At 40.0% G+C, this 23,591-nt stretch overlaps 2 protein-coding genes across 3 annotated transcripts in view; both read right to left on the minus strand.

Moving 5' to 3' along the window:
* Positions 1–1,178: 1,178 nt before the first annotated feature.
* Positions 1,179–6,523, minus strand: LOC131236828 (sugar transport protein MST6-like). Its single transcript, XM_058234298.1, has 5 exons — positions 4,371–6,523; positions 3,710–4,032; positions 2,853–3,482; positions 1,310–1,836; positions 1,179–1,273 (listed from the first exon to the last, which is right to left on the minus strand). Exons 1-4 carry the CDS (start codon positions 4,501–4,503, stop codon positions 1,408–1,410), a joined length of 1,515 nt encoding a protein of 504 aa, XP_058090281.1. The 5' UTR covers positions 4,504–6,523; the 3' UTR covers positions 1,179–1,273; positions 1,310–1,407.
* Positions 6,524–7,752: 1,229 nt separating this feature from the next.
* The window catches only part of LOC131236829 (nibrin homolog), a 37,082-nt gene continuing 21,243 nt past the window's right edge, over positions 7,753–23,591 (minus strand). Inside the window, exons 6-13 of one of the 2 annotated variants that reach the window (XM_058234299.1) lie at positions 19,924–19,970; positions 19,649–19,757; positions 19,487–19,573; positions 11,146–11,317; positions 9,812–10,173; positions 9,239–9,300; positions 8,990–9,092; positions 7,753–7,956 (exon numbers count right to left, since the gene is read on the minus strand). In XM_058234299.1, coding sequence (XP_058090282.1) covers positions 7,900–7,956; positions 8,990–9,092; positions 9,239–9,300; positions 9,812–10,173; positions 11,146–11,317; positions 19,487–19,573; positions 19,649–19,757; positions 19,924–19,970 — 999 coding nt within the window. In that variant the 3' untranslated portion in view covers positions 7,753–7,899. The remainder of the gene's footprint in view (positions 7,957–8,989; positions 9,093–9,238; positions 9,301–9,811; positions 10,174–11,145; positions 11,318–19,486; positions 19,574–19,648; positions 19,758–19,923; positions 19,971–23,591) is intronic. The other variant, XM_058234301.1, reaches the window with a different exon arrangement.

Genomic DNA, 23,591 nt, shown 5'->3' on the forward strand with positions numbered 1-23,591 from the left:
GGTGCGTTTGGCTCCATCAAATATCATGAAATTCCACGATACTTTAAACGATTAATCATGGAATTTCAAGATATCTGGTGCTACCAAACGCACCCTAGCAATAATTTATTAAAACTATCATTTCTCAAGTGAAACTAGGACTGCCATCCAACCATCTGCCGTTAATCCATGTCACACTATCCAGCATCAGAACCGTTCATCTGGTCATGTAGGTGGGCCACAGGCATAAAAATGTCAAGATGGGTTAATCTAAGCCATCTGATTACCATTCCAAACTATTGTTCCTCTACACGTTGGCCCACTGTGATACTAGGACCCACCGCTACAAGCATCCTAGCGATGTGACACGTGTATGCTATGATGAGTGATGTAGAGTAGGTCGCGGACAATTTCATAGCCAAGATGGACCAAAGAAGGCTTTATTGGAGGTAGAAGTGATCCGGACCGTCAGAACCTTAAAACAAGCATTTCTTGCAAACAAAAATGAATAGAAATGAGTTATTCGACGGATATATATGATTTTGGGCAGGAGAAGCTACTTAGCCCACAACCTGCTACATGCGGTTGCCCATGCGGAATTCGCGAGATTCCATTATATCGAAGTTGAAAATCCATTTTGTTTCTGTTTTTATTATATATAGTAAGTTTTAGTTCGATCATAACTTTTGATTCTTTGAGCTTTGGGAGTTGCATCACATAAAAAAAAGCTTAGGAAATTTAGGTTCCATCGTAACTTTTGATTCTATAAGCTTTAGGAGTTGTGTCCAAAAAGGGCTTAGAAAAATTAGGAGAACAAGGTGGTTAGCTAAATTAGGACATTTACTATTTTTGACCGAAAACCAAGAGGTCTAGTGGAATTCATGAACATCTATAAATAGTAAGTTTACTACTTATAATAAGTCATGATTTTAAGGAGTTTGAGTTGTAGTTTGATTCCGAAACTTCTTCCTGGTGTTCATATCAATATTATCCTTGAGGAAGACGGTGCTTGAACTCATCGCATCCATCCCTGCGTCAATGAGTGAGTGCAAATGCCCACTTGCATATTTTTGAAGGGCACCCTTGGTTGCAACAAAAATCATGAAATATCATATCATGATATTTGGTGCAACCAAACGGGCCCTAAATTAAGAGGACATCTCAAGCCAGTGAGTAGAGAAGATCGTAACCAGTAAATGTAGTAATAAAGGATTCTAACTCAGTCAAATGTAGAAAAAAGAAAGTAAAAGAAGAAGAAGAAGAAATAGAAGAAATTCCATTCTCTATCCTTCTCCTCTTTCACATCTCTTCCTTTGTCATGAATTACAACGAGTAGAATTCATATATTAAAGATAATATCATCGTTGAGATATGAGGGTGAGGTATGCCCGTAGCTGATGCCATCTCGAAGTTACAACCATCTTCTTCTTATTCAGAGTCTTCATCGGAGATGAACTTCCCCCAAAACCAGTGCTGCTTCCAAACTCTATTCATCTCCTCGATCGGGACGTTCTTCGTCTCGGGAAGGAAGAAGCTAATGAATAAGGTCATGATCAAGACAAAGCCAGCGAAGAAGAAGAAGAGGCCGAACTTGAGGTGGCATAGCATGGTGAGGAAGGCCTGGGCGATGAAGAAGGTGAACAGGAGGTTGACTGCAACGGTTATGGACTGGCCTGCCGATCGGATCTCCAGGGGGAAGATCTCGCTGGGGACCAACCATCCTAGGGGGCCCCACGACCAGGCGAAGGCGGCCACGTAGGCGCAGATGAGGAAGAGGACCACGTCAGCGTCGGTCTTGGTTAGTGTTCCGGTGCCGGTGACGCCAAACTTCAGGCCGAGGATGATGCCGATGGCGACCTGCGCGGGTGGATGAAGTACATCAGGAACTTGTGGTGATTAGAGGTGCAAGTGGCCCGGCCAGGTGAAGTGGGTGTGAGACTCATATCGGGTCGGCCACACATGATCATTGGATTATTCAGATCGAGCGGTTCAGCAAGCTCTATTACAGTTGTGATCGATGCAAATAGATTTGGGGCGGGATGCTTGAATCATATTTTCAATATATGATTATTAAGCCAGATATAAAAATATACGGAGATCCTAGAAGAGAGTAGTGCACCAACGAAGAAAAATCCTGGTCTATTGAAGGTTCTCGTGGAAGCGTGAGGTGCCAAAGATCAAGATTTCCCTTTAAGCATCCCAAATATCCTTTTAATCAGGTACGCCATGAAAGCCATGAGATTATTATATTGAATCTATATTATTAGATGATGCGTCAATTTCATTTTATATATATATATATATATATATATATATATATATATATCCATGCTCACCTTCTTACTATGCATGCGTGCACCTTTGCACACTTGTCATGTGCGTCTAATCCGGTTGATGTAATGATGAATTCCATGAAATTTCAAGGGACAAATTTTCACCCTGATCTAAAATTCTAGTGGGCTATAGCAAAGAGAAATGCAAATCAATAGAGGAAATTGTTTTCATTTTTCATGGCCCACTAAAGTTTTGGATCAAAGTAAAAAATTAGGCCCGGGGGTTTAATGATGTGCTGCTTCATGTGGACTGTTCAGATTTTGGAGTCACATCACGTGTGATGAGTTCTAAAAAGTGTGTGTGTGTGTGTGTATAAACAGTGGGCCCTGCCCATGGCGGCTAAGAATATAATTCAAACCGGCTTGGCCCACTAATCAAATAACATCAGAGAATGAACATGAACTTGGCAGCTGTTTGGGGCCCACCACTCACATGATCATTACCCAATAATCTCAGCCCTTCATTCATGAAATAATAAGGTTGGGCTAGGCCATTTAGTTGTTGGGCCCAGGCCAGAGGATTTGTAAATTATTAAGTACCTGGCATATAAGCATCTGAGAGCCACCTTCAAGGAACAAGAACCTCCTTCCATAGCGATCGACGGTGACGATTGACACGAAAGTGGCGAGCACATTGACAAGGCCCGTTATGACCGCAGACATGAGGGAGGCGTCATCCCCAAAACCTAAGGTCTTGAACAGGACCGGAGCGTAGAACATGATGACATTGATGCCAGTGAGCTGCTGGAAGAAGGGAATTGCAATGGCCATGATCAGCTGTGGTCTGTACTTCCTCTCCATGATGTTCTTCCATGGATGGTCCACTAGCTTAGCGATCTGGGACGCTTGGATGAGATCTTCGAACTCCTCATCTACATCTGTAGTGCCACGAACCTTCTGCAACATGGCCTTGGCCTGGTCGTTGTGACCCCTCTCAATCAGGGAATTGGGCGTGTCTGGAAGCAGGAGCGAGCCGATGGTCATCAGAATCGCAGGGACTGCAGCCAATGCCAGCGACACTCTCCACCCATATCCACCCTTGATCTGGTTTGTCCCATAGTTCACAAGATTTGCAGCTAGAATTCCTATGGTTATAGCCAGTTGGAAGCCGATGTTGAGGGCTCCACGTAGCTGGGCTGGGGCCATCTCCGATAGGTAGACTGGAACTGCCTGCATTGGAACATAAGACCAAGCAGTTAGCTGTCTGTTAACATTCCTGCATGATCCGATGATCTGAACCGACCAAGTAGTGAATCTAAACATTAATTGAACACCCTCAAAGAAAATTATGTCGATTGATGATATGACGATCTTATCAGGTCCCATTTGATGGATGGTTTGGATAATCTGATCTCCAGAACAGTTTGAATGGGGTTGATAACGAGATGGCAGATTACCTGATTGGCGAAACCTACACCAACACCGAGCAAAAGCCTACCGATGATAAGCATGGCTACATTGACGGCGGCACCATTGACAGCCGAGCCTGCCAGGAAGGTGGCCCCACCTAACAACATGGACACCTTCCGGCCAAAGATTCTTGTGGTTGCAGAGGCAATGAAGGATGCAACAAGGCCCGCTATGTAGAGCGAGGACGTGAAGGTGGTGAGCATTTGGCTGTCGAACTTGCAGTACTGGTTTTCATCAGTATCTTCCTTCATTTTCCTATACACATCAGGGAAGAACTGCTTCAAGAACACATCCATGGATGTCACACCACCTACAAAATCAAACCAATCATCACCGTCCAATGTTAGTTAAAAGATGGCCCACCTTCACAAACTTTCATGTGCCACGAGAGGCCCATAGAGCATGCCCCATTAGATGGGACCCACATGCATCCGAAATCAGATGATCTGAACCGTTCATCCTTTTTCCAATGCGATGCATGGGCCATGGTCCAAAAATCAGGTTAAATACCACCCGTCAATAGTCTGGATCATCCGACCCCGGCACAATGGACCCTATTGCAGCACATAGGTAAAAAAAAAACTTAAAGCTTGTTTAACCGTTTGATCCAAATGATCATAGACAAAAAAGAAAAGGTGGGCCATTCACCTGAAATACCGATATCGTAGCCGAAGATGAGACCGCCCGTTGCAGCCACCATGCAGGTGACCAACACGAAAAGCGTCGTCTTACCGGCATAGTTCTTTGCCTCGCCCTGCGATACTAATCCTCCACCGGCCATCTTGCAACACACTAATGAATCTTTGGGCCCACCCGAAATGTGAAAGCAGTTAAAATCAACGGCTCTCACCTCACCCAAGGCTACCCCTCCCTCAAATCTAAAGTTTCCTAATGCCTTCTCTCCCTTTTATAATCACCCGTTCCCCTTTAATCACGGATTAATGGGCTTAACAGCTTCCTAAAAATAGTTAATATATCTATTCAGTTGGATGTACGGTCTGGATTTCCCTGATTTTCGCTTTGTAATTGCATCCTTTTGTTCCGACATCACAGGGCATTTTCTTCCATTTGACTATGTCGTTGTAGGAAGCGGATTGGCTGGTGAGGTGTACCACACACACCACCGATGTGGCTAGTGTGTTGACGTAACCAAGTTCTGTGGGTCCCATCATGAGGTATGAGTTATATCCAAACCGTCCGTAAACTTGGTGAGCTCGTCGTAAGGCTTGAGCCTAAAAATAAGACAGATCCAAAAATCAAGGTGGACCACACTGTAAAAAGCTGTGAGGGATTGAACTTCTACCATTGAAACCCTTTTGCTGGTCAGAAGTTTTGGATCAATATGATATTTGGTGTGTGTGACCTTATGAACAGATTGGATGGAAAGTAAACCGGCCCTACGAATGTTTTAACGGTGAGAATCATTGTCATGGTGGGACCCACACAACTAGCTCGCCAAATGAAAGGACGGTTGGGATATAACACATACCTCATGGTGGGATCTACGGAATTGATGACGTCAACACACCAGCCATATCGTTGGTGCGTGGTACACCAGCCAATCTGCTTCCGTGTTTGGCTTACCGTTCTTTCAGGTGGAGGTCGGTTTACCTCTGCCGCGACTGAGCATCCAGCGTTTGTCGCCGCCCAATGGGGCCCACATACTGACTGATCACATGATCGGAACGGAATCGTGATTTTTTCGTGATTGTTTCTTTACGGTTATGAAGAAATTATGAACGGCTCAAATCATCATAGCATCTCGTAAGACCAGCAACAGTGGGCTGCAACACAAGCTGGGTCCATGATGTCACCCATAATTTGGCAGTAAGCGTGACACGTGTATGGTGATCTGAACCATTCATCCGGCCTCACCATTGATTGGCCACTGCCACCATTTGGATTGATGGGACTGTCCTCACCATCCAATAAATGGATGGTTTGCTATTTTTGTTAGTTAACCGGGTCCTAAATCTTATGGAGAAATAACTAATAAGGGATCATTTGATATGTAATGGAAGAGTACAAATATCACTGCACATGCAAGCAGTCGAAGTATAAATGGTGCATGTTTCCATGAATCCTAACCGTTCAAATCACATGGCCAGTTGTGGATTGATCATGAGCTAGAAATTGAACTGAACGGATGATTCTAACCATCAAATGGATGGTTATGCCAAAAACCTTCAACAGTACAATCCCTCAAAAGGGTGGTCCAATAAATGAGCTGTTGCGGTTATAATGTTTATAAGATGGGGCTCATGATTTGGATGGCTTCGATTGATGTAAGTTTATGCCGTGCATCTATGGGAGACTTTGGTGTCGTCATGAATAGCCATGATTTTCGAGACAATCGATGTTTTTCTTAAGAAAAATGGGGAATTTCCTCAAGAAATTATCATGACCATAATCCAGCCCACCACAATTTGGGTCCATTGGAAAATGATACAGTTAAATCATTCGATCATGTCCTTTGAACATAGATAGTCTAAAAAGTGCTTTTAAGACATCACACGATACACTGTGTTCGGTGGCTTACCACATCGCGGTGGACCATGGCTTACTGAACCATTTTTCCCCCAATAATTGAAGGGTGTGAAATATTTCAACCTTTTTTAAAATAAAAATAAAAATTAGCATCTCCCATTTACATTGGCCCAACATATTGCCGGTTTGTGTCATTAAAATGGACCCAATTCAAATGCTACTGCTAAAGTTCCCACGTATTCTTATAACACATGGAGGCAGATTGTCTTGTAGCAAACCTGGTGCCTCATGCATGCGTGTTTTTTTTTTGACACCACACTTAATCCTGACCTTATACTACAATATAACATTTAGATTCCCACAGCTAGATGGTTACAAAGATACAACCATCCACATTCAAGTGAAAAGAAGGAAAAAAAAAAGTCCAATATATTAATTAGTCACTAATGGTCGCTCGGACCTTTCAAAATTTGAGATTTTTAGTGCATCCTCCTAACTCAGAGGGGCGCAACTGAGAAGTGGTCAGGATTATTATATCATGCACCCCATTAGCTAGAAATCAAAACCCGTAAATGATTCTCAAAGATGCAGCAGCAAATTATATAATTCAACGAAATGCTGTGGCTCAGATTCAACAAGGTGGGACTTTGGACTAGGGTCAGGCAGACTCAAACATGCAGCAGCACATGAATGAGCCGGACCTAGTCGGCAAGTCTTTGAACCATGTTTATGCAGGGTCAGGAAGATTAAGGTTCAGGATGGATTTTTGTAACCCGGTTTATATTTAGGTTGTGTTGGGTTTAAGTCACAACACAATTCAACCCAACTTGAATATGCATACTCAGCCTGAGCCAATTCCAAACTATAGAAGTGTTATGTCATATGGGATGACAACATATCAATGGTCTGGATCAATTTTCATTAACCAAATTCAGAAATTTAGGTCAGATTTGAGGGCTTGGGTTCATGAAGTTTGGATGAAAATTCAGGTTGGCTTCAGATTAACAACTGAGTTTTCCGAGCCAGGTCAACCCACCAAGTTGCACACCTCCTACCTTGGTCAACAAATTCACAAGTTACTGGCGATCAGGATTCTGAAAACTCAAGATCATGGTTCGATGATCTCTACTGTTTATGAGATGGGCACCAACAATGGATGGGGAATGCCTAAAAACCTCCAACACAGGAAGATCCTAACCTTTGATCATTGGACTGTTTATCCAGTGAATGCGAGCAATTGTTGTATTGTCCCCATAACCATCTAATCATGTGATATCATCCCCTATCAATAGCAGGGCACATCGACTCAACGGTTTGGATGATTGGTCCATGGTCTCTAATGTACAGAGCCTATGCTACACTGTCCATGGTCTCTAATGTTCAAGGTCCCTACTCATGGCTTAGTGGTACACACAAGAGTTTCAACACTAAGGTCATTGGTTCAAGTACCCATTGTGGTGTGTGGGTGTGAGGGTGTGTGCACAAACAATGATAATAATAATAATAAATCCTCATTTCACAATATCAAAATGCACTCATGGTAGACCAATAATCTCTCAAATGATTCCATAAACAAAATTGCAACCCATCAACAACCATTAGCACTTGGGAATATCCCATGATTCATTTCCTACATATTAGAGAGAGTTCTTATAATTTACATCACCTGAAGCTTGACAATTTCACATTTTCAGCCACGAGTAAGGAGACCGCGGAGAGTCAAACCAGCTGCTCCACGTCGCTTTACCTGATGTGAACATGAAACAGTCAACATCTACCTCTACTTTCAGGTGTCAAACACCCATCCACACAATACATTGGAATGCCCAATGCACCTAATTGCATTTGGCCAACTGCCCATATCTTCAACCTGGACAACCCATTTTATTCAGATCATTCTTCATGGACCACCTGAAAAAATCATGCTGATTGATGAACCTACTTTTTTTTAAAATGGACAGAGGAGACTGTTTACAAAAAATGCCCAATCATCAATCTTAATCCGTTCAATGCATCCCACCTTGGACTGCCTATGGAAATGGAAGGTTACAGAAAAGAGGGAAATGTCTGGATGGTGAGAATCATCTACACAGCATGATTTTCACAGTGGCCAAAGGAAAGTGTGCAGAACTTAATGGGCAGTCCACAGATCATATGGAATGCCCACATATCCATATGCATCTAGGTGCATAGAGAAGTTCCCAAGCACTCAGGGCATGTGGCAATTTCCATTAAAATATGATATATTCAAATACTCTTGCATGGACATGTCAGCATGTAGGGTTTCTTCAATTAGCGATGTCTCACACCCATATATGTGTTGGACACCAACATGCGTTCATGTCCAGGTTCCTTCTTGAATTGGTGACGCCTCACACCTATATACGCGTTGGGCACCAACATGCGTTCATGTCCAGGTTCCTTAGGTCAGTATCATGCAGAAGAATCAAGCAGACCAGAAAAGATATGCGGCAAAATGGGTTTCACGGGGTAAAAAACCAACATGAAACAAAAATCAAGCATACCTGAAGGAGAAAAGGAGCAGAAGTACAAGAAACTCGCAGAAAAAAGCATCATAAAACCAGAATCAAGATGGGCTAGAAAGAGATTTACGGAACGTTGATGGTTTGGGAATTTATCAGATTTGACTGTTTACCACGTACTTTTCAATCCAAAAAGCTATTATAAACCATTACCAGCTGATATATCTAGGATGCTTTTATGGGCATATCTTGAAGCTGGTATAGATTGAGTCAAGCAAAGTTCACATAGTGGTGTACCTTTTCGCTGTTGAATAGGTCTTCTGCAACAGCTTCTTTTTGCTTTCGCTTCTTTTCTTCTCTCACGTACTCAGCTACCTCTTCGTTTCCAAGGTCAGATTCTCTACCAGAAAGAAAGCATAACATTCACGCAAATAATGCAACTATTATGGTCATCTAGTTTTCAATACAAGGTTTATGTTTTCTTTTCTTTGCAATCAATCATAGAATTTTCAAGAGAATAACAATGACAAATTACTCGGCTCTTACTTATATGGGTCTTTCGAGAATGGAATCAGGTCTTTGAAGCTATTCCCGGAGGGAGTCTCTCTCTACAAGCCATTAGAAGTTTAAAAAAATGTTAATAAGATAACACCGTATGCATGCAGACACAGAAAACAGAACAATTTACACAGGTCTGGGCAGAAGCACATCCATTAGAAGGAAAAAAGAATGACCCAGTTCAAAACTCAATAGGTCAATTCGAAATTTCCCCATGTAGATTCAGCTCAATCACAACCCATGTCAAACTTCCACTATAATCAGTTTTATCATAACCTGGTTAAAAGCTTGAAATCTTGACCAAGAGATAAATAAATAAATAAACTCAATTCAAAACAAGAAACATTGAGGAAGATCTGATTGAAACTTTCTAGTATCAAACTGATAGCTTGGTCAATTTACATCCACCAACTCCAATCAACTTCAGATTAATTGATGTCAAAGTGGTTTCACAAGAATTTACAGCATTGAGTAGAAAGATTATAAGCATAACACGATATCCATGAAAAGTCTAAAAGATACATATGACAAAGTAAGCCATGCCCATCGAAGCCAATTTACCTTTCTGAAGCATTTGAAATTGACCATTGTCTTGTTAGCTATAGACTGGGCCTCAGCTGACATGATGAGATCTTTGACAATCAAATCTTGACTATAAATTATGTCTGAATTTTGGTGTCCAGTGGTCTCGGATTCATCACCTTTGTTCTTTCTTTCTTTAATACCACCATCCTCAACCATGAAGCCTGAAAGTTTCTTCTCTGACACAACATCAGCTTGATCCTCAGACATCTCCTTTTTCTCTTCATATTTCACAGCTTCTGATCGGGCAACTGCAGCAGCATGATCAGATGTCACAGTATCCGTTTCCGCATCGGAATCTGCTACTATGGTCTCATCAGTGGACTGAGAAGAGACAGCAACTGCAAATGAGTACAAGGCCAAATGAGATCACTGTCCAGTTGACTGTATGGAAGGGTAAAGTATGGTATGTTTCATGTGTGATGCTGCTTGAGCATGGAGAACAGAACATGATGAGACTAGGGACACCAAGGAGAGTTTTTCAAGATTGCACTTTCTGTTGAAATCTATTATCCTTGTATATTCGAGGATGTTCTTTCCTTGGTCATTTAAAGAAGCTTCTGCCACTAAAAAGGGAGGGGGGCTGATGCAACATGAACACGAGTATAAACTGTAGGAAAGGCAAAAGTTCAAAACAAGGACTCTTGATCATCAAAAGAAAGAAAAAAGGAAAAAAGATAAGAAGCAGCAGCTGTTATTCTTCTGTCGAAAAGAAAGTTTAAGAGATTTATAGATAACTATACATCAATAAATAGAATCTAATAGATAGTAACCGGATAATTAAATTAAAAGGTATGACTTATTAATAATTTGCTATCTCAACAGGAATGGAAGGCATGGAAGTTTCTCCTTCGAGCATCCTCCACCATAAGATGTGTAAAATGGTGAAATTGTAACAAAAGACCAAGGAAAATGAGATCTATAAAATGGTGAAAAAACGCCTCTACTTGGCTGGGTTAATAATTCCAAGTTCCACCAGAGCAAAATCTCCAAAACGAAACCTGCCAGATGCTACAAAATATGCCCCAACATCAAAGTGCCAGAAAATTTGTGTTCTGGTTTAGAATCCAAGGTCAGATTTTATTTATTTTTTCATTAAATCGATACGTTTTACTTTTAAATGACACTTTAGTCCCCCAATAAAAATTGACAGTAGTTATGATGTAACCATAACAGAAAACCCAAGGTGCGTCTCAGTAAATTTGTGCAGCAAAATGTGGCAAAAGGAAAATCCATGGACCCGGACACCCTGGATCTGATGCTGAGTCCCAGGGCTGGGATCATTTTCAGCGTTATATCACAGGGATGCTTACTCGAAGGTGACTCCACAATAGAAGGATCGAAGTGCCCAGATAAAACAGCAGCAACTAACTTCATGTCATTGACTCTTGGCAGTGAAATGAGTTGGGGGAAATGGTTGAATTCATTCAGCGATCCTTCAGGGCTTACAAGCACCACAGAATTGCTTGCTCCTTCTACCAATGTCTGGAAATTTTCAGAAAAGACAAGAGTTACCTTAAAGAAAGAAAGAGGAAGAAAAGCATCACAGAAAATAAACCATCAATAGAGATGAAGAACTGTTACATCTGATATCAAGAATTTGAGGGTGACACTTAACAGCTCTCATGGATTGTTACTCCAAGGTATCGCAAATGGTCATTTTAAGAAACTTCTTTTCTTTCTTTCTTTCTTTGTTTTTTTTTTTTTTGGAACATTGATGATATTATTGCAAAAAGGTCAAAGCCAAAAGAATTACAAAGACGGAAAAAAAAATAAAAAATAAAAAATAAAAATTTAAAAATATAAAATATAAAAAAAATTACAAATCTGCCCAAGAATTAGGAAATTGAGACGGCGTCGTAAACCTATAACCCTGGCTGCCCATTCCTTGACATGTTCTTTGGCTAGATTACAAACCTCTGCAATATTTCTTTTCTTATTTCTGAAGCAACGTTGATTCTTTTCCAACCAAACTGACCATATCCTAGCTAGCAAACATAGATATCGGATCTTCTTCTCTTTTCTTCCCTTTGCCTCCTCCATGCCAAGACAACAAGAGAGATTCGATGGAACCCGTTAAACCCACCGAGTGCCAAACATGATAAAGAAAAGAAACATTCCCATATCTTTCTTGCAAATGGAGAATGGATGAAAGGTGGATTTACTGTTTCCTCATCCTGATAACATAAAAGACACATTCGACAATGGACATTGTGAAATCTATTTTGTTGAAGATCGATAAGCTGCAGAGGAACTTGTGGCAAGGACGGTCCCCCACTAAGAAGATCCCTCGTTTGAAGGGACGATATCTGTAAGCCATTCTCAGGAGGGGTGGGTATGAAATGTTTGGACACTGTTAATTCAGCCCCGTTGGGCAAGTGGGCTTGGCGATTTCTCTCTGAGGAAGAATGCTTGTAGAAAAAAGTAGTCTCAGGTAAGGCCAAGTAAGGTTTAGAGTTGGGAGGGTGGACTAAGAAATCCTCTTTGTACAAATCGTCTTGTCTCTGGAAGGATGTGGAAAAGGTAGTTGTGCTGATCTTCAGGAATCTTACTTTCTCCATGGGTAATGGGGAAATGTTAAGGTTCGGGTCTGATCCATGGTGTGGGTCTTCCCCTCTGAGAACCTCCTTCCAAGCTCTAGCCAGATTGTGCCCTAATATCGATATCCTTGTTTCAGATTGTTTCTCCTCCTCTGGATCAAGTGAAGTCTGGTCGCCCCCTTTTCGGAGAAACCTTAAGGATGAGGAGTTTGAAGAGTTATTAGGCCTTTTTTCTCACATGCAGGAAATCAAGCCGAATTTAGAAGTGGTTTGACTCTGTATCTTGGGTTCTTGGGAGAAAGGGAGCTTTCACCTTGAAGTCTCTCTACGTCATCCTCACTTCCCAGGGGAATACAACCTCTTCTTCTTGCACGGGCCCTCTCTGGTTCTATAGGGCCCCTCCGAAAGTTTCTGCCTTTGCCTAGCTTCCTGGTAGAAGTTGTATTCTCACTACAGATAACCTCTAAAAAAGCAGCCTTGTTCTCCCGAACGTTTGCCTCCTCTGTTTGCTTTACACATAGTTTGTTCCCCATCTCATTGTGGCTACTCGTTTGCTTCATCTATCTGGAATGGAATTCTCCTCATAGCGGAGGTTTGCTGGGTCCCCTTATTTGATCAAGGGTCATGTCAGATCCTGGGATCCAGGTGAAGGAAAACTTGGGAAGAAAAGATGGAGACTTAGTGTGCTTGCAACCATGTGGAACATCTGGTTGGAGAGGAATAACCGTTGTTTTAATCATGTCAAAAGTTCAGTCAATGTGGTTCTTTCTAAGATTTTCCAATCTGTTAGGGAATGGAGGCAGGGTTAGTGTTGAGGCTTGGGTTAGGGTCTAAGCTCCTGCTCTTGTATTATCCTCCGGGTTTCTTTGGTTTTTTGCTCTCTCTTTCTCTTACAGTGTCCTGCTTTTCGACTATTTTGGTTGTGCTTAATAAATTGTTCATCTTTTAGAAAAAAAAGAAAAAGAAACATCTAGAAGAATCATTTGCCTCTTGCGTAGATTGTCAACTGTGAGCACTTTGTTCCTTCCTGCTAACCAAGCTAGGGCGCCCACCTTTGGAGAAGCGTCATAGCTTCACATGTCAGTTGTTTGACTTACCCCATTGACATTCGCTCACCACTGATTTTACAGTAAAAAGAATAATTGAAAATTTGTCAGATTTATCATCTTACCATCTCAACAAATCTATATCCAACACCAATGGATGAACTTTACTGAACATACCCAGTAAATTCAACTACTCATCAACCTTAGACTCATTGAAGTTTCCCCTAGGGGGGAACTCAGGTGACACCATCCCCTTGAAAGGAAAAGCACCTAGCCACTTTTAAATTAGCTTTTGATGAGATTTCCGCTAATTGGAGAAAGATCTTCCTCAATCTTTTCTCCCCTAACCCAACTTCCTCCTAAAATCTAATATCATCGCCATGTCCCAATGTATACCCCAACTTACCCCTTCCAAAACTTTATTTTTTAGTATAGCCACCGCTTTTCAAAGAGACGAAGCCTATATAGTGAAGAATATTTTGTCCACCACGAACCCTCTTGAACCCCATATTTTCTCCCCGCTACTTTTCTCTGCAAACTACCTCTTCCACCCCAAACCTCCAAACCAGCTTACCCAGTAGAGCTAAATTCATCTCACCCAAAATCCGAAGACTGACACCCCCTAGTTCTCTAGGCCTACAAACTTCCTCTCACTTCATAAGATAAAATTTGTGCTTATCATTCGCCTCTTCCTATAAGAAATCCCGCCTAATTTTTTCTAACTTATCCAATACTAATTATGGACACTTAAATAATGACATGAAGTGGATCGATAAATTGAACATATCCACCTTGATTAACGTTAGCCTTCCTCCCAAAGACAAGTATCTCTTCTTCCAACATGACAACTTCCTTTTAAATCTTTCTACTATTTTGTCCCAAATGTGCTTAGCCGGCTTTCCTATACATCATGGTAACCCAAGATATATGGTCAGAAAAGAGCCTTTCTCACACCCAAAGATCCTAGCAAAAATTCATACCTCTTCACTTGATAAACCTACTCTCAATAGTTCACTTTTGTGGAACTTCCTAATTAGCAATCTTAAATAAGTCCTCGTTTTCGCTCTTATTTTACTAAAATTATAGTCCATACACTTTGTTTTAGTCCAGCTACTTTTATATCATTTATATTCTAAAGCACCCCTCATAAATCCAACTTTGTGTTTCTTTTAAGGGTTATGGAGGGGTGCTTTAGAATCTAAAGGATTTAAAATTAGTCAGACTAAAACAGAATATACGGAGTGCAATTTTTGTAACTGTTAGTGTTCGAATTATCTCTGATATTATCGAAATATCTCCAATATTATCTTTATCTCTAGCTCAGCGATACCGATAACGCTGGTAGTATCAGAAATATCAGGTATTAGCAATATATCGCTAAGTATCGCTAACGTATCAATATCGCTAATGTAATTGCCAATATTTTTAACTATGTAAATTCCAAGTGTCGCTTGTGCATCGATATCGCAAATATTTTTTACTATGTAAATTCTAGGTAATGCTTGTATAAAAAGTGTATCGACGACATTTCAATAATATCGCCAACGTATTGACATCATCAAAATTTTGTTTATTAGAAAAAAAAAAAATTTATTTCAAATTTTTTTTTATGGGCACATGGTTGTATGTAGTGGTCAATTTGTCATTGATAATATTAATAATATTTCGATATTATCGATATTGCAACAAGCGTGATATTGAGACCGTAATCTTTCGTTTCCTTCCCAATTGTTGATGATTTCTTGGTGAAATATCATGTGTTGTTGTTATTTTCCAATGTTGATGGATGGAAGGATGGAAGGATGGATGGTTAAATAGGCCGAATGGGATGGTTAGACTGATTTCTTTCAACAGCACATGCTTCTTCTTTTTTTTTTTTTGAAGGCAACTAAAGGGAATTCATTAAAAGCAAAAGAACAACAAGCAAAAGATAAGAGAAAAGAAAAGAAAGAAAGAAAGAGACAGAGCGGGATTGCTGAGGAAGCAAAAGCGCCCTAGCGACCTAAAAAGGCAAAATCAAAATTAATCAACTCCCAGTCCCTGACATTAATAGCCCATTCGATAACCATCTGCTTCGCCCTAGAACCCACAAGACGCAGAGGAGGATCTATTATTGAAGCATCTGTCATTTCTTTCAGTCCAGATGGCCCACCAGATCGCAAGAATGACCATGTGCCATACGATGGATTTGGACTTCTCGAGCTTGAGACCATGCCAAGAGACAAGAAGATCGGCAGCAAAGTCGGGAGCGCACCAAGAGACGGAAAATTTTTGAAGGAAATCTGTCCAAAGGGGGGTGAAAAAAGGGCAGTGAACCAGAAGGTGGTTGACAGATTCAGCCTCCCGCATACAACACAAGCAAATATTGACAATAGGCATGCCCCTTTTAGTCAAATTATCGATCATGAGAATTCTATTTCTGCCCACGAGCCATCCGAATCAAATGATCTTCGGAGGGGCCCTATATTTCCAAATGAAGGGATTGGCATTACGATGAGTCTGCATATCAGGAATGATGGTAGCATACAGGGATTTGACGGAAAATAACCCTGATTTTTCCAACGTCCAGCGAATTGAGTCGGAATCATCATGAAGAGGCACAGTGTTGGCAATGAGGGCATAAAGATTCGTCAGTTCGGCATAAATATTGACAACAGCACATGCTTTTAAGGCCTCATTAAATGGAAACTTGTTATATATACATTTTAACATCTCTTGAAGTTTCGCTGAAAATTCCACCATTTTCCCCATGTTTCCTCGGATAGGGACTCATTGAGATGGTTACATGATAAGTCCGGCAAGTTTTTTGTAAAATCTCTCAACCATTCGATCACTGGTGGATCAAATGTCAATGGGGCAAGTCACACAGCTCGTGTGAAGATATGGTACTCCGCCAAAGGTGGGCTGCTTGTGCTTAGTTAGTGGGAAGGACTAAAGTGCTCACGGTTGACAATTTGCGAAAGAGGAAAATGATTTTGCCGACTGTATGCCTTATATGCTATTAAGCTGAGGAATCGACAAATCATCTTTATATTCATTGTCTATTTGCATGAAAGATTTGGGAAGGTTTCTTTCTCAAGTTTGTTATTCAGTGGGTTTTGTTGGGTTCCCATCAAATCTCTCCTGCTGACATGGCACGATGGGGGCAAAGAAAAGAAAAGGAAGAAGATTTGGCGTCTATGCTTGCTAGATGGGATCTAGTCGGCATTGTTGGAAGGAAACCATCACTGTTTCAGGAATAAGAAAAGAGATATTGTGGAGGTGTGTAACTTAGCTAAAGAACTTGTTGAGGAATGGGTTGTTGAATCTATGGAAGTGGTGTCACCTTAGCTTCCTGCTAACTAGGAAGATTTGTAATTAGCTTCTCTTGTTTTGTTTTGTTTTGTTTTTTTCTTGTAATTCTTTGGCTTCGGCCTTTTAGCAATAAAATCATGAATGTTTCAAAAAAAAAACAAAACAAAGAGGTACTAATTAAGATTGTTGACTAAGAAGTTTCCCAAAATGACCACATTCAATACCTTGGGTCAATAATTCATGAGAGTCGCAAGATTAAGAAGGATGTCGCCCATAGAATTCAAGCTAGGTGGAAGAAATGGAAATGCGTCTCTAGAGTTTTATGTCACCATCGTGTACCACTCAAACTGAAGGGGAAATTTTTTTATCATCATCATCATGCTTTATCGCAAGTCCCAACTAAATGGGGTCGGCTACATGAATCCTTTTCCACCATTCCACTATTAAGGGCCATACTTCAGTTATCAAGTCTTTTCTTACTACCTCAACCCACATGGGCCTTCCCCTTACCCTTTTAGAGCCTTCAACTTGTACCAACTCCTAACTGGCACACTTTTTGGTCTTCGTTGCACATGACCAAACCATCTAAGGCACAAAATGAGGATATTGAGATGGAAGATTGGCAAGACGATGAGGGATAGAATTAGAAATGAATGCATTCAAGGGAATGTGTAGCGCCAATAGGTAATAAGAAGAGTAAGGAGACTTGGATGGTTTGGTCATGTGCAGAACTGTGCCAGTTAGGAATGAGTTGGTACAAGTTAAAGGCTCTAAAGGGGCAAGGGGGAGACCTAAAAGAAATCGGATTGCATACTGAGTTACTCAGTACGCTTTTATCATACCAAGTAAACTTTGTTGGGCCCATTGTGAATGTATGTGGTTTATCCACGCCGTCCATCAATTTTTTTCAGCTCATTTTAGGGATTGAGCCCAAAATTTAAGCATATCCAAAGTTCAAGTGGACCACGCCACAGGAAACAGTGGAAATAATGACTTCCGCTGTTGAAACCTTACTAGGGCCCACAGTGATGTCTATTTGTCATCCAACCTTTTCATAAGATCACATAGACATGGATGAAGGGAAAACACAAATATTAGCTTGATCAAAAACTTTTGTGGCCCCCAAGAAATTTTCAATGGTAGACGTTCAATTCACACTATTTCCTATGGTGTGGTCCGCCTGAGCTTTGCGTATGCTTCATTTTTGGGAACAAGCTCTAAAATTATCTGGTAAAATGGATGGACAGAGTGGATAAAATGGATAAATCACAATGGACCCCCACAGAGTTTACTCAGTACACAATCTGCTTCCAACCTAAAAGGGCGTGGATGGAGGTACTAAGAAAAGATATGATGACCTACGGTCTAACGAAAGGTATGGCCCTTGATAGAGTGGAATTGCATATCAGGATTCATGTAGGTGACAATGACACCAATTAATTGGGATAAGGCTTAGATGATGATGATTACTTGAGTTTCTGTTTCCTACTTAAGATGAATGGTTATGTAGCCTTTTACATTTCTACTGGCAATCCATGATGAAACTTAATTTCCCCAAGCATAAAAGTTCAGATGATCTGAGAAAGAAAGAATCTGTGAAATCTTCCATGATTTCTATGTACACCAACTATTTGATATAGACTCCCTATCAGGGGAAGCTAAATGTTAGAAAGAACGCGAAATAGAACTATATACAAAATCCAACCAAACACAATCCATGTTTGCTAAACGGAACAAACATATAACACGGTGGTACAAAAGGGGAACTCTCAAATTCCCATAAAAGATAATATCAATTGTAGGCAATGTTGTCAAAATCGTTATCGTATCGCAAATTGTATCATAAATCGTAAGATTTTTTCTGATTTTAAAAAATATACATATAAAAAAAAATGAAAAATATAAGTAAATAAGAAAAGATTAAAAACTCATTAATCATCCATTTCCCATTAAATAAAAAGGTAATACATATCATGATATTATCAATTGAGAAAATGTATATGGTATAAATTGTCTTTTTCCTTCGTTTTCTTTTGTTGTCTTCGGAAAAAAATTACCTTAAAAAAAATACAAGAATCCTTTAATAATTTTGTTCTTTTGTACCTTTCTCAAGTGTAGAATCACGTTAGAAAAAATGACATTCAATTCCATTGTGAATAGCATCTTGATTTATTTGTTTTGGGTTTTTGAATATCAAAATCCATAAATCTCCTCTCTCTCTCTCTTTCTCTCAAAAAAAAAAAAAAAAAAAGAGGATATATTTAATAGGGAGGCCTTTTTCATGTTTTATGAACAAAGGAGTACAAAGAAAGAAGAAAAAATTGAATAATAAATTATTATTTTTAAAGTAATTTTGGGTCCGTTTATGTAATCTATGATTATTGTATGATTCATACAATTTGATACGATTATTGTACTATTCGTACGATTATTTGGGATTTGCGATTTAGGTGTATGATTCAAATCGTACACCCATACGAGACAAATTGAATCATTAGATTCACATCGTGAATCATACGATTTTGATCACACTGAATGTAAGACACATTCTTCAAGCATCAACCTAATCAACTAGAGGAAAAGTGCCGAAAACATCTTAAGATTCAATGAAGAATCAAGGAAATGAATAAAGAGAATTTTAAAATTCACTAGGCACAAAAGCTCGAAAAAGTAAAAATTTCATAATGTGATTTGCCATTCCATGCAGACCAGTTGGCACAGTTTATCAACCAAAAAGAATAATTAAAAAGAGAAAAACCAATGGAAGAACTCACCCCATTACTCGAACAATATTCATCAACAAGAACAACTTTTGCACTGCACATTTCCAGTAATGACTTCAACTGGGCCCCAAATTTATACTACACTGAAATAGTATAGATTAGAACAATAACCTGAGATTTCCAAGTCAGAAGAAGGAAGGAAAAATATATCACCAAATGTGATGACCCCAACACCAAGGTATGGCCAGCCAAACAGATTTCCCGAACTTCAGGTGCCGTGATTTTGATTGTCACTCCATCTAACCTCAGGTTTGGAACATACCTAGGAAAGTAGTGTTGATTTATCAGCTTCAAATTCTAACCATCACCAAAAATTCGTTTCAAAAGTTTAGGTGCTGCAAAGAAATAATATAGAATCATCATCATCATCTAAGCCTTATCCCAACTAATTGGGGTCAGCTATGGGAAGGATAAAAACAGAAACTTACTGGCTCCAGCTCGGAAGTTCAGTCTGAATATTTTTGTCTGCAACAACCTGAAAATTAGTCTATCAGCTGAGTGGGCACCATGCATTCATAATATCCAAATTATGTGGAAAATATTAGAAGAGAACAAACTCATTTTTCCAATGAAAGATAGTCAAACTTGCATCATCTTGTGCAATGTGCTTGCTTGAAATCACGATATGATCTAGAGGTAATTTAGGTATATAGACACATACTAGTGAACATGGCATGTGCAATGCACATGGAAAGATCAGAGAGAAAGTGTGCGGGTACACGCAGACAGAGAAAAAGGGTATGGGCTAGACAACCCCATAATGGTTTCAATGGTGGGCGTCTCATCCCACTGTTTCTGGTGTTGTGGCCCACATGAGTTTCAGATTTGCCTCATTTTTGTTTTCACATCCTAAGATGAGCCTTCACTATTGGTGGACAATAGTGGATCTCACAAAGCCATCACAATGGGCCCCAAATATCTTTCTGTTGCACGGACTCCCTAATGATTTGCATCCATGAGAGGACGTGGGCTCAACGCAACCAAGGTGTTCCGTATCCGTTACGATACGCTCGTAAAGGCTAACACGTATAGGTAACAACCATTACCGTTATGCGATACGGGGGTGAAATGAGGCAGTTGGTTTTTTGGGACCATATCGACTGTTACGGTGGTCGTAAAGGCCGTTACGAGGCATAACGAACGTTGCCCCCATAATGGTTTTATAAAATTTTAATTTTAATTTTTTTTTTAAAAAAAACCACTTTTTTTTATTTAAATCTCTCCTCATTTTTTTCACTTTTCTCATTCAAAAAACTCTCTTAGATCATTTTACAATATATTTCGACCACTCTTAACACATTTTTTAAGATTAAAACCATAAATTGAAGTGATTTGAGCGAATAGAAGCTCTTAAAAAAAAAAAATTTGAAAAAGCAGTATTTTTGCATTTTTTATTTCTAGTTCTAACGCTTGATTGTAATGTGCAAATATTAGATACATATAATCATGTTCGCAAATTCACTAGACAGCCCGATACAACACTCTCACCAAAGAGTTGACTGTTACACTATCATAAACATGTTCAAAACAAAAAATGAAGGCGGCATTATCGAATCTTCCTCTCTATTTCATGTCTCTGTTTAAATGTCCTTCATCAATCTTGGCAACTTTAGAAAGACTTAGACGGGATTTTTTATGGCAAGGAAAGGAAGATAGGAAAAAATTTCATTTAGTTAGTTGGAAGGAAGTATGTAATCATATCGACCAAGGAGGGGCAGGTACAAGAGATCTCAAAACTATGAACCGGGCTCTCCTAGGTAAATGGACGTGGAGACTTGGTACAGAAAGCGGCTCTCTTTGGAACAAGTTAGTCAAAAGCAAATATGGTGCATCAGAAGGGGGATGGTGGACTAAGGACTCTTCTAACTACAAAACTTCGGCGTTATGGAAAGGAATTCTATCTATGAAAGAGGAAGTCCTTAAAGGTTCTCGGATTGCTGTTGGTAATGGTAATTGCACCCGTTTCTGGGAGGATATTTGGGTGGGAGAGGAGGCCCTGAGAGTTGCTTTCCCGCATATCTAAAGCATTGCCGCCAATAAGGTCATTTCAGGGGAGGGGTGTTACTCAGTTATGGGGGGAGTAGCGGTGTGGAACCTGTAGTGTAGACAAAATCTTCGAGATTGGGAGATCGAAGAATTCGTAGCGCTTCTGAGTCGAAACCAAAACAGCAAATTGGTTCATCTCAGCGATGATAGGCTTTTATGGTGATACAGTACTACAGGGATTTTCTCGCTTAAATCGTTATATAGTATCCTTTCCAATCATTTCCCGACAGTAGAAGACATGTGGCTTTCTCATGTTTGGAAATTTCATTTTCCCCCTAAGATTGCAGCTTTCGGTTCGTTGGTGGGAAAAAAATAAGGTGCTCACGGTGGACAATTTGAGAAAAACGGGAATGTGCATTACTAACATATGTGTGTGTTGTATGGCTGATGAAGAGACGGTGGATCACCTCTTTATTCACTGCCCATTTTCCTATCAGATTTGGACTCATGTCCTAGCTCAGTTCCACATGTCCTGGGCTTCTCCAGGTTTGGTCCGCAGTATGCTTCAAGCTTGGTATGGCTCTAGGTGTGGTAAGAAAAGATCTATTATATGGAGAATCTCTCTATTGGCAATTTGGTGGACAGTGTGAGAAGAAAGAAATGGTAGATGCTTTAATGCAACCTCAAAGTCAGTCGAGGGTACTGTTCAAAGGGTGATCTATTTCATAGCGGAATGAAGCTCTTCCGTTGTAAAGTTCAATAGTTGTAATTTGTCTTTTTTGGGTTTTAGCTGATCCGCCTTCTCAGCGGATTAGCTTTCCCCTTCTTCTTCCTGTAATGTTTCTCCTTTTTTAACATACTTACCGTTACCTTTTAAAAAAAATAAAAAAAAATGAATACATATTTGGAATATTAACATTATTCTGGATTTTCTAGATATTTTTTCATAATTTTTTGAACAAAGGAAAATTTTCAATTGTCATGGGGGTCATAACGGTTGTTACGCCACCATATCGACCGTTAGGGCCGATATCCATATCGATAATGGTGGTGACCGTTACGGCTACCGTTGCCGATACAAAATACCTTGAACGCAACGAGGAGAGAAGTGTGGATGAGTGAAAAGTGCAATAGCGAGCTACTCACATAAAAGAGTTAAAATGACAAAATACCCTTGTTTGAAGACAGACATCCAAATCCTCTTTTAAGATCTATATTTTGCCAATACTCCAATGACTACTTCCTGTGAGCATTATCATCAACAACTACTTACTTTCTACATGGTAGAGATATATAGAGACATAAATACACATTTATATACACACACATATAGATATAGGGAATGTGCCTTACGTGATGAATACATGACATCCAACCCATCCATTATGTGTTCCCTTGTGTTTGGCATGGGGTACAAAAATCAGGGCAATCCAAGACTCAGGTGAGCCACACTAGAGGAAACAGTTGAGAGGGGACATGCACCACTGATTTGTGTTGGGCCCCACTGAGTTTAGGAATGACCTGATTTTGCAGCCTCCATGTGAGATGGATAGATCAGATAAATGGATTGGATGGCATATGCCCAACAAGGTGGGTCTCACATGCAAATCAATGGTGGTGTCCCCTCTCAATTGTTTCATGTGGTGTGGCCTACCTGAGTTTTGGATCAGACTGATTTCTAAGCTTAGGGACAAACATGGGGTGACGCATCTAATGGATGGGTTACATGCCAAGCACTCACCCATTACCACCATAATCATGGCAGTCAAGTTACCATTGAATCATTTCCTGCACCAGCACACATACGTCATATGCATGCATGTACTAAGATTTTCTTTTCTTTTCCTTTCTTTTCTTTTTCTTTCTTGAATGGCAATGATAATCTCAGGTGTTAAGATGCATCGAAGGAAGAACAATTTAGAAGTTAGTCTGCCAAGAGCAAGGACTACCAGTGTTTAAATTATCGGCGATATTATCGAATTATCGCTGATAATTTCGGTATCGCTAGAGTTGTGACACCGAAACGCCCTTTTTTCATTTCTCTTCCTAATATCGCCGATTTTTTGGCGATTTTATCGATTTTTTGCGAAAAGTCTAGTTATCACTCAGT

Source organism: Magnolia sinica, chromosome 2 (assembly GCF_029962835.1).
Source record: "Magnolia sinica isolate HGM2019 chromosome 2, MsV1, whole genome shotgun sequence".
Lineage (NCBI taxonomy): Eukaryota > Viridiplantae > Streptophyta > Magnoliopsida > Magnoliales > Magnoliaceae > Magnolia > Magnolia sinica.

Coding starts and splice junctions, on each gene's coding strand:
- LOC131236828 (XM_058234298.1), bottom strand. CDS start 4,503: ATGGCCGGTGGAGGATTAGTATCGCAGGGCGAGGCAAAGAACTATGCC. Junction 3,483..3,709: donor GTGTAGGTTTCGCCAATCAG/GTAATCTGCCAT, acceptor GTTCCAATGCAG/GCAGTTCCAGTCTACCTATC. Junction 1,837..2,852: donor CTCAGATGCTTATATGCCAG/GTACTTAATAAT, acceptor CCACCCGCGCAG/GTCGCCATCGGCATCATCCT.